Here is an 11907-nt window from a genome sequence, read left to right on the forward strand (position 1 = left end):
AGGAGAAACAAGTCACTAGGGGAAAAAAATCTAAGACATTAGGCAAGATAAAGGGGGACGACAAAGGAAAAATGAAGACCTAGGGCACAATGCATACAATGAAAATATGGAACCAACAAGACATGGGTGCCAAAAGTACATAGCAAGAACCAAAAGAAATTTCTTTGATAAGCATCCAGCAGGGTCAAAGAAGCAAGATTAGAGTGGTAGTGAGGTTTTGCTAGCTAGAATCTCATTCAATTGTTCCAAAATGATCTAAGTAGCTCAAATAAGTTTTGTTGGAAGGAAGGGTGATTCCCTATGGTGTAAGGAGAGACTATGCTTGCGCAAGAATTCAACACTACAACAAAGATTCTATAGGAGTTCCATGGTTCTTTAGTAAGGGGTTGCCCAAGATTTTCAAGACACTTGGTCTTTTATTGCTACAACCTTTAGCTATTCCTGGCTAGTGATTAGAATATTTCTCCATGGATTTTATTGCATGACTACCAAAGTTTGAAGGTAAGAATATTATCATGGTAGTATATACCCATTTGTGCATTGTCACATCCTTCTATAGCAAGTACAACAGAAAATACTTTATGGAGAATATATATGTGACACCCTGAAGGTTATTTTTGGACACTTTTTTTTTGTTTTGGGTCCTCAGATGGCTCATAGCTCTTCATGTCATCCTTATTCAAATTGGCAAATTGAGATATTCAACAAGTACTTGGAGAGGTATCTACATTGTTTTACTTTAGATAAGTAGCCTCAATAAGTGGCTTGGATATTGCTAGCAAAATGGTATAATACTTCCATAGTACTTTGAAAATGTCCCTAGTTATGGTATGATATGGATACCATCCTCCATCAATCACATCATTATTGAAAGCTACATGAGTTCATGCTATGGAAGATCAAATTCAAAATCAACAAGTACTTTTTGGTCTCAATAAAAATTTGGCCCTAACACAAGTGAAATGAAGTAGCAAGTTGACATAGTGAAAGGAATTTTGAAGTAGGAGATTGGATTTTTTTTGTTATTGCAACCATATAAGCAAATGTCCTTAAAGCAGCAAAAGAAGAATAACAAGCTCTTCACTTAAATATAGTTGTTGTCAGAGTTACCTCTAATAAAAAAAATGTCTAATTTTTTAATTTTGTAGAAGATTATTTTTTTCTAAGGTTGCAACCATATCAAGCAAATATTCTTGAAGCAGCCAAAGAAGAATAACAAGCTCTATTCGAAATATTATGGTACTTATCGAATTCAGAATTTAGCATACAAACTAGAGATACCTTCAATGACAAAAACACATCTAGTTTTTCAGGTTTCTTGTTTAAAAAAGGTTATTGGACAAGTACAACGGATCATAGGACTCAATAGTGGTTTTACTTGAGCTTGACGAAGAGGGAAGACTCATCTTGAATTCTGAATTAATTCTCCAAACACATATAAAGAAGTTGTGGGTTAGGACATTCATCAAGTGGAAGAATTTTCTTATTAAAGATACTATATAGGAAGATGAAGCTTTCATGCAGAAGCATCAATATATTGAGGATATGCAATGACCAACTATGGCTCACACAATCCTTATTTGAGTCATTTATTACTCCCTAGAATATTTATTATAACTTATATAAGCTCATCAGGCTTAGGGTATTAAATATTGCCCAATGATGTGTAATGCCCCCTTTTTGTAAATGCCCTTGTTTCTGCCTTAAAATCCTACTAGGTTTAGGAACATTAACTTAATCATAAGATTTTTCTAATTTATTTGAGGAAATTTAACTATAGGGAAGCTAGAATAAGGTGACTTGATAGGGTTCCCCAAAGATCCTCTACCCTAGGCCCAAGAACGGATATTTCATCCCCCTTGGCCTCATGTGGTCCTCACCATCCAAATGAGGTGGTGTACCTAGTGAGTTGTCCTATAACCGTTCCCTTTCATCATGACATCCTTTCCCGCTTCCTATGATTGGATTCCTTATCATGGTGATCCACCATGATAGAGGGTTGGGTTACATTTACAATAGGGTGTCCTGGAAATCCTTCCCTTCTAAGCCCAAGGGCAGTACTCCTTGTACCTCCTTGGCCTCATGGGACTCCCGGTCACCACCATGAGGTGGCATACTTAGAAGAGGATCCAACGCTGTTTCCCCTTCTCGTAAGCCCTTAAAATCCCTATCATGGCTGATTATAACATTTGAGCAAAACTTATAAAGAATCCTACATTATGGCATGTGTTCTATATATATATATATATATATTAAGCAATCATAAACAAATATGAGCAATCATAAATAAGATTCCTTATGCTATGTATATCACAAGAAATTCATGCCAGAATCACAGTTATATGATCAAACTGTTATATGCCTTAATTTATTATTAATATCTGATCTGATTTTTTTTGACTGTCTACTCCTTTGATATATTCAATTCCCTTTCTGCCCTCCTCTCAACGGATTCCCCTTTATGTACCTTTCATGGCTGGGGGTCATGCCTCCTCGTTTGGAGGGGTGCACCCTTTTCCTAAGTTGGCCCAATTAAAATTATTATCTATTTAATTGATTTGTGGCTTTAATCTTAAGTAGGCCCTCAGTTTATGGTCCTTTTGAGTCGGCCCTAGTTATTTGCTTGTCCCTAGCAGCAAATCACTACCCAGTCGGCCTATTCAATTCGGTATTTAATCTTCTTCAATTTTAGACGGCTATTACTGTAGATGCATATTTTGTTTCCGAGTCTGCTAGGTGTCAGAAAATTGTGATGTCTTATAAATAATACAATTTTCTGATGTGTTTTAGAATTAAGGAGATATCAAGGCAGGGGGGGGGGGGGTGCATGACATGATGCCTATGAATAAGAGGTAGTGAATAATTGTTTAGCTTCATATTGCAATTTTTGTTCTTATAAGACTTTTTGAAGCTTTCCTTCTTGAAATGGCTTATTATATCAGGTATTTGCTTCAATTTTCTATTATATTCTTCTCTTGTGCCGAGTAATTTCATTACAAACATGAAAATTGAATTCCCAAAGATTGCAAAGTAATGAAGCTCATTTACTTAAAAAACTAAATTTCACTTCTGTCTCCTCCCATGGGTGTTGTTGATTGGGTATACTCTAAAGAATAACTGTAGATAATGAAATACCATTTAGATTGATCTTGCTCCTGCAGTTTGAATGGATTTGAAGATTAAGTATATTTTGGAAATCCTTTTCAGACTTTGAATAGAACTATCATCTAAGTATGATTATACATTATAGACTATGGTGATCGATAGTATAATCATTGATGAGGTTTTATTTATCATATGATGTAATGCCCCCTCCTTATAATAAAATAAATACTATATATGGTAATGTTGGGTAGCAGTAATCCTTCTAAAATAATAAGAATCTACTAAGCATGCAGCGCTAAAGTTTAAGGATGCCTGCTATTTCCTTAAGGATTACTAATGATCAAACTGAAATTAAAATGAAGTTTGGTTTTAATAAATGTCAAAAGACATGTGAAGAGTTATGTCTATTAAAGAAAAAAGGTATATATAAGGAAGATCAATCAATGAGGGAGGAGACATAATTTTGGTGAAGATATTTTATATTTTTATTTTCCCTTGCAGAATACGAATCAAGTTTCTAGCAGCTTGAGGTTGAAATACCTCTAGGCTCAAAATTAAGAATGAAACCCCTTAATTCCTGTAACTGAGTTAGTGAATGAAAACCCGTAATTTAGGCAGGCTTTGGGGATATTTTCATTTGTATTTTATTGAAGATAAATCACTGAAATCACTGCAGATTAGAGGAAGATTTGTAGCAGTAAGAGTATAAGTTCTATATTTTCTAAAATATATTCTAAACATTAAATATCAATGATCTAATAAACTATTACACTGCAATTTCTTAGTGAAATTCATACTTAAAATTAATTATGCAACTATTATTGAGTTAAGAGTTTATTATACTTCAAGAAATTAAGGCAAATTTAGAAAAGGGACATTACAAATTGGTATCAGAGCATTAGTTTTGCTAGCCTATGGGTCTAAATTCAGTTTATGCATTGGAGCCAAAGTGGTTAGAGGACCTTGGAGAGAAGAAAATATTGGAAGCAACATTACAAGAGGCTAGCAACCAAATTAGAGGTAGATGAAAAAATAAGATGGCCAATTGAGAGGAAGAATGAGGAAGGCTTATATACAAAGACAAGAAAAAATGATACAATTGCTCCTTCAAATGCTTCAGAACATGAATATTACAATGAATTACCTTAGGCCTGCACAAACTAATGGACAAGAATGTAGTAATTCAAATCATTCAGGGTCACCAACCAATAGAACCCCACTCGGATCACCAACCAAAATCACTTAGCCCTCATTCTTAACTTAACCCGGATGGGGGGGAATTATAGTTGTTCTGGGCTCTCTTTTCTATGGAATGGTGAGGAGCAGCATGAATAGCCTTCATAGAGATCATGTAGACTAATTCCTCTCTTCTGCCGCACGAGCAGAGTTGAGCAGCCACAGTAAGAGGACGAGCTAGACATGACAACAAGTAAAATCACTTTGATGGGTGTATAGAAGCATACTCAAGACTTGATCCTGATATCAGAAGATGATTCCATTTATACAATTTCATAATTCAAGATCAAGGAATATTTCAAGAAGAGAAAAAAGGCAACCCGACAGACATCTACAACAATGAAATATCCTTCCTTCTATTGCTGGGTAAATTTATGCGATTGTTTTGTGTCCTCATGAATTTTTGTTTCATAGCATAATTAAATAGAGCATGCAACAGATTGAATATTCAAAGGACAAATAATTGATGAAATTACCACTTAAATTTGGATTGCACAATCAATGAATAATTTGTGGCATGATCGATATTAAGCTACAGGGGCAGATTATTGATATTCTTCACAGAGATACAGAAATAAGTTTTAATTCTAAGCCTTAATAGGTAAATTACCACAATTCTATCTTAGATAACTCAATGCAATGAAATAAACAAAACAAGGAGTTTGCATGTGCTCGACCATACCCATCTGCCACACCATAGCCAATTATCGCTTCAAAATGCCCTTATGAACAGGTCTGATGGAAGAGTGATTGATTTCAAACCGAAAAAGCAGCTTTACATGCTGCGATTATGACGCCTGGCAGGCTGCAATTCTTCCTTTACAGACCGAATTTCAATTTATAGCTGGTCACCCATAATTCCAAAGCTGATTGTTGAATCTGGTCACTGCATTTGGCAGCTTGGAATATGAGAATTGGGTAGGGATTCTGTGAAGAGTTGAAGATCGCCCAACATATGAAACCCTCAATTCACATCAAATAGACTGCGAAATTGGGCCACTAGTGAGCAGCGATAGATGATAGAGCTCAACTGAGATGGCTTTGGGGTTGCGTCCAAAGTTGGAAACCTCCAGGGATTCCATCCAAGGTTTTTTCTCCAGAGAAACAATGTGCAGAGTGAAACAATAATATATGATGATTGAGAATGAATCCAATATTGCTATCAACCACCTTAATATAATCTTCATCAAAAAGCAATTGATGCAATTCTATCTTCAATGTAAGCGACTTAGGCATTTAATGTTATTTGCCTAATATTTAATTAATTCTCGGCCTAGGAATAATAAAGTTATTGTTTAAGTGGCCCCATTTAATAATTAAATGCAAATGAATTTAAACTATATCTTTTTGCCTCTTACATTTAATTATTCATTTTATTCCCTTGCAACTTCATTTTACTCTAGCCTCCGGGAATAAAAAGGCTAGCAAGATTATTTATTAATGAACTAAGCGGAAAGGGACATCACAAACAAAGGTTAAGTGAGTCGACTCTCCCCACTTTTGATGGTTCAGGGAAGATCATTGCACAGGCATGGGTCCAAAATCTAGACACCTATCTTTCTCTTAGCCCCATGATAGAAGATGAAGCCTTTATATTTATTATTCTTCACTTAGAAGGTACAGCACAAGAGTGGTAGCATCATGGGCTAATCACGCAAGGGTATCATCAAATCATGACATATGTTGAGTTCACACAAAGGCTCATAGGCAGATTTGATAGGAAAGACCTGAGATACACTTTATGGAGTTGACATGTCTAAGGCAATTGGGTACAGTAGAAGAGTACGTAGCAGAATTTCAAAGGATTTCAGTCATGGTGTCGAATAGTATCGATGGGAAACTCATGTTTTTGTTTATTGAAGGGCTTGTAGAGTCACTTTGGAATTTAGTTTGAGCTTTTGAGCTATCATCTCTATAGTTTGTTATTTGAAGGGCTTTAAAATTGGAATATTTAACAACTAAGAACAAATTTCAAGAGTGCACCAATGGAGCAGCATGAGAAACCCTTCCAAAAAGATACCCCTCAACCAATAGCATTGCCTCCAAAACCAAACAAGGGCAAAGAAACTAAGAATGAGCTTCGAAGGAAGAAATTGTGCTTTTCTTGTAGAAAGCCATGGCAGCCAAGCCATAAATGCTTGGGGAAGGGGCAAATACACTATATAGAGGTTCACCTTGAGGCGAACTTAGAGACCAAAGGAATTGAGTCTAAATCTATGACTAATGAAACAGAGTGTGAAAGCGAAGAAGAAGAGGAGATTCCAAGAGGCACTCTTGCTAAACTTTTCCGGAGCACCCAAGTACCAAGATTTGAGAGTTGGGGGGTTTCGCATGGTCACAAGGTGCAAGTGTTGATTGATAGTGTGGCCATAATTTTATAGATGCAGATTTGGTTTCCTCGAAAGGTTTGGATATGAAAAGTTTGATGGGTTTTAATGTTACGCTTGCAAATGGCCATATCATTCATTGTGGGAGGAGACTACAACGACCCAACTTATTTATGGGGAGGTGTCAAGTCAAGGTTGATTTATATGTTGTGGGATTACGTGAAATGGAGTCTTAGGCATGCAATAGTTGCACTCACTAGGAGAATTTACTCAAAATTATCAAACTATGGAGTTCAAAATCAAAACAGATGGGAAGGAGATGATAATCCAAGGCATTTTGAATTGAGCCCCAAGCATGATTGCAATGAAAAGAATTGTGATGTGTGTTCAGAAAGACCAAGCCATTCCACATGGAGATAATCAAGGACTCCCTCCCTCCAAGGTAAGATCCATAAGACATGGGTCATTGAGAATGCTGCTGCCCTTCTCAGTACTACTGTCAGTTATATTCTCAAGTTCCCCCATCCATTAGAGACAGGCATAGAGAGGAAGTTGAAGAATCATCTTCTACTTTTATTTGGGAATGATGCAAGAAGTTTTGTAACATTTCATTATTTTTAACAAGGAAAAGAAAAATGACAACCATGACAAAATATTTCAGTTGACAGTATTATCTTCAAGCAGTTTAATACCCACAGATACAAAGGAGACTTTTTGGTCTAATAAGTTAAGTGGTGTCACATGGAAAGAGCATTGAGCATGTACATCCCAGCATTCTCAATGCCAGCAGTGATGTTTGGGGTGATATGTGACAGCTCTAATCACCTACCTGCACTCATACAGTCTGTTTTAAACTATTTTCCAAAGGGGGCATCATGGGGTCTCATGATCAGCAAATTTAAAGGTGAACTTCATAACAAAGGTTAGAAAGAGGATTTTGCTAATGATTTTGAATCTTACAGATATGATGATAAAGTCATTAAGGATGATGTGGAGACCAGGATTAGTGAGTACTATTAAAGAAGATAGTTTATTTGTTGTAGTGCCCAGGATCGATGAACATGGAATCTTGTGATGTTGTCTTGGCATGAAGTGGATAAAGGTTTTCAGAGTTACGATTGCTTGAGGACAAATGATCTTGGGAAGGGTGGACTGTAAGCCCCCCTACTTACAATAAAATAAAGTACTATATGGCAATGTTGGGTAGCAGCTGTCCTAAAATAATTAGAATCTACTAAGCATGCGGCATTGAAGTTTAACGGTGCCTGCTATTTCCTTAAGGATTAGTAATTAGTAATAATTAGACTGAAATTAAAATCTAGTTTAGTTTTAATAAAAGTCAAAAGACATGTGAAGAGCTATATCTATTAAGGAGATTGAGGAGACATTATTTTGGTGAAGATATATTATTATTTTCCCTTGTGGAATATGAATCAAGTTTCTAAAAGCCCGAGGACAAAATTCCTAGGCACAAAATTAAGGATGAAACCCCTTAATTCCTATAACTGAGTTTAGTGGACAAACCCCTAATCTGGGCAGACTTTGGAGATATTTTCATTAGTATTTTATTGAAGATAAATCACTGCAGATCAGTGGCAGATTTACAGCAGAAAAAAGAGGATTAGTTCTATATTTTCTAAAATATACTTTAAGCATTAAATGTAAATTATTTAATAAATTATCAATCTGCAATTTCTAAGTTAAATTCATACATAACTAATTATGCAACTATTATTGAGTTAGGGTTTATTATTCTTAAAGAAATTAAGGCAAATTTAAAAAGGGGACATTACATGTGATAATTGGTTTTATATTATTTGCCTATTTGCAGTTTGATTGTTGCTTTGGTGTATCATGCAATGCATTATTCTTATCTGCTTATTTTATGATTTTACTGCTTAGATGAACAAGATCTGTTTTTTTTAATCTATAAATAATGAATTTCTTATTCATGTATTTGTGTTAAAGTTGTGTTAAATCTGTTTTTAATCAAATATTTATTTAGTCAATTGTTTTTGTTTGACCCGTTTTTACTTGGTTTTTGTCCAGTTGTGAGTTGATCCTTGCTGTCTTATCTAACTTTTTTTGTCCTAGTCATGTTATTTAATATATGAGATTCACACCTCTGAGATTGAAATATTACTTGAAATTTTTGTAATTATTATTTTTTGATCGGTAAAGGCAGAGCCAATAGTTATATTAATTTAGGTTAAATACAGAGATTTCTTCGCTGAGATTCATAACATTCAAAAAACCTGTTCTCAGTGAACCCAACAAAGCATGATTCCCTCAAAAGGCAGGAAACCATTAATCTTATGGTTTAACCATTTTAACAGAGCACTCAAAAAATTTAGTAGTCTGAAGAAAATGGAACTATAAACGTTTTTGGCAGATTCCCAACTGCCCAGAACCAGAGTATTTAAGCATGGTTATGAGAAACCAAAATAAAATATATACAATTTTATGCCTAAGTATCGGGAGGGAAAATTGACATATCAACAGAAGAGGGCCTAGCTTGCAGTGGGAGGGTCGGGTTGCGGCAGCTCCAATCTTGCTCGACCACGGCCTCTCCCTGCTGGACGACCCCGGCCTCGACCCGCGCTCCTACGGCCTTTGCTCGAGCCACCTATGCAGCTCTGCTCAGGTTTTGGTTCTGCCTCTGCATCTTTCATAGGCAGGATTCCGTTCATCTTTGCAAACTGAAAGAGGTCCTCCTCTTTTCCTTGAGCCTCTGGGTCATCTCCCAAAAACCTCCACTTGAGATAACTCAAACCTACTCCAGCAAAGACTTTGTGTCTATCCAGATCTTTTCCCTTCAAATCAAGTAAGAATGGGTAATATTTGATGAGCTCTCCATGAGCATTGAAATTATTAAAATTATAGTGAAATACCAAATATGATATTAGTCTTAGTAGGAAGTGATGGCATATGGAGATGAAAAGAATCTTTACTTACCTTTCAAAAAGCTTCTAGAATTTATCGTTAGATTTTGAAGGAAATAAAAGATTTACTATTAAGAATTTAGTAACAATATTTCCTCAATTATTTGTTAAGCAAGAGATTGAGGGTTCCAAACAAAGTATATACTTTAAACATACTGGAATTATTTGTACTGCATGTTTTCTGGGCCTTTGTCCTTTTGTCCGCACACATTTTGTTGGCATTGTGTCATTTCAAAAAATGCTTTCTACTGTATCAGAATTTTGTAAATTAATCTTTTTGCAGGTTGCAGAGCTTGTGATGAATGCAGTTCCTCTTGCATTGGCACCGGAAGATGATCACAGAAAACAGGAACTGGAAAAGCTGCAGAAAGAGAAGGAAGAAATTGATAGGATCGCACGGAGGCATGTTCGCATTGTCTTGTGGACAGGTTTATGTTGTCTATCCATGCAGACTGCATTGTTCTTTCGTCTGACATTTTGGGAGCTTTCCTGGGATGTCATGGAACCCATTGCATTTTTTGTCACAACTGGTGGATTACTTCTAGGCTATATGTATTTTCTCATTACATCAAGAGATCCAAGTTATCAAGATGTGATGACAAGGCTTTTTCTTTCCAAGCAAAAGAAGCTTTACAAGAAGAGAAAGTTTGACGTGGATAGGTTTTTGGAATTGCAGAAACACTGTAAATCTCCCTTGGATTACAAAAATGGGAAGGAAGCAGTTCTTGGGAACTGATTTTATGTTACCAGAACTTCTGCATCCTTGTCTGGACAGCTGTACAAGCTTCAGCTATTCAGTGGGTATTTCATTGTCACATAGGAGCTAAATAAGACTAACGTAACATAATACACATAACATATGGTATAACTCGCTGCACTGATTGCTTCAATGATATTAACCTTTCCTGTTAGGTAGTATCTTTTAGGACTTTCCAATTGGATTTTTAATCTTGGGAGCTTCAGGAAATTGCTGAGTTTCAAGGGACTCTAATTTTGGAAGACATGAAAATAGAGTTTTACAGCCGCAATTGGCACTTTGTTTTTAGTTTGTTTAGGCATTAGGGCTAATTTACCTCTGATTGTAATGCCATATTGAGCATCAAGGTAAAAATCTGGGGCAAGAACAGCTTGGAATTACTTCTTGAGGTCAAATTTTGACTATTTATAGAATGATTAGATTTATGGTGGTAATTGTTTTTCCCTCGTTTGCATCTCTGCATGTCTCATAAAATCATGTAAATCTGTAAAATTTGAGAACTGACTTCTCACGAAGCCTTTGTCTCGTTCTTACCAACTGTTTTATAAATATGCGGCTATGAGGAGAACTGATGTAGAATATTTTAATGTGGTGTGGTGAAACATTCTGGTTAGTTTTTTGCACCAGCTGTAAGTTGTCAAATAGTGAAACAAAGCATCTGCTCTTCTTTTAAAATAGACTTGGGTGTGGCAACTTTTCAAGCAGAACTGTAATATGTCGGATAAAAGTGTCGACTTCTCATCCTGAGACACTTTGTAACAACTTGATGAATTATTAAGTACTATACCTGAAATCTTCATGGCAGGGACTTTAACATTGGATTTTCTGTAAGTAGTTCAATAACTGGTAGTGGAATTAAAACTTCATTGTTGAAAACTTGTTAAAATATGTTTACGCAATTAATCATATTCATAGGTTTTTAATCTAGAATATTCAACTAAGATGCATCTTTACATTGAAAATTAAGAAGGTAGCTTAGCATGATACAAAATGGCAATTAATGAAATAAAATCTCTGTTTTGAGAGGTTTGTCTCACGATATGATATGTCTGCTATTGATTGATTATGCAATGGGTTAAAGGAAATTGAAATAGTTATCAAATCAGTCACTCTTAAATGTGTCTCTTCCCCCCCACATTTCCAGGATGTTCCCCTACCATACCATAATAGCTGCTCCAGACTCAGGGACGTTAGTAGGATGCCACCTCGAGGGGATGTTTCTATGGCATGCCCCTCAAGGTGACATTTCTAGAATGGGTTGGGGACTTTGAGACATCTAGGGGACTCCCAGGAGTCTCTTGATTGTTCCTTGGACTTGGAGTCATCTCCCAAGGCAAGAAAAGGAAAAAGTCAATACTTTTTGAAAAATCAGGGAGTTTTCAATTTGTGTGCCACAAATCCTAAACCTAATGAATGGTCTATGGGCCACACTCAAACCTTAAGCATTCTCAAAGGACTCGGTGTTTAAAAAAACAAAGTGCTAAAATTATGAAATGGTACGTTTTTATTTGAGACATCTAGGGAACTACCAGGAGTCTCT

General features: G+C 35.9%; 1 protein-coding gene across 1 annotated transcript in view; it reads left to right on the forward strand.

Annotated features, from left to right (window-relative positions):
- Positions 1 to 10954, forward strand: part of LOC131073108 (calcium uniporter protein 6, mitochondrial) — a 54173-nt gene extending 43219 nt beyond the window's left edge. Inside the window, exon 2 of the mRNA XM_058009482.2 lies at positions 9894 to 10954. Within this exon, the coding sequence (XP_057865465.1) occupies positions 9894 to 10346 (453 nt within the window). The 3' untranslated portion in view covers positions 10347 to 10954. The remainder of the gene's footprint in view (positions 1 to 9893) is intronic.
- Positions 10955 to 11907: the final 953 nt, after the last annotated feature.

Source organism: Cryptomeria japonica, chromosome 7, assembly GCF_030272615.1.
Source record: "Cryptomeria japonica chromosome 7, Sugi_1.0, whole genome shotgun sequence".
Taxonomy (NCBI): Eukaryota; Viridiplantae; Streptophyta; class Pinopsida; order Cupressales; family Cupressaceae; genus Cryptomeria; species Cryptomeria japonica.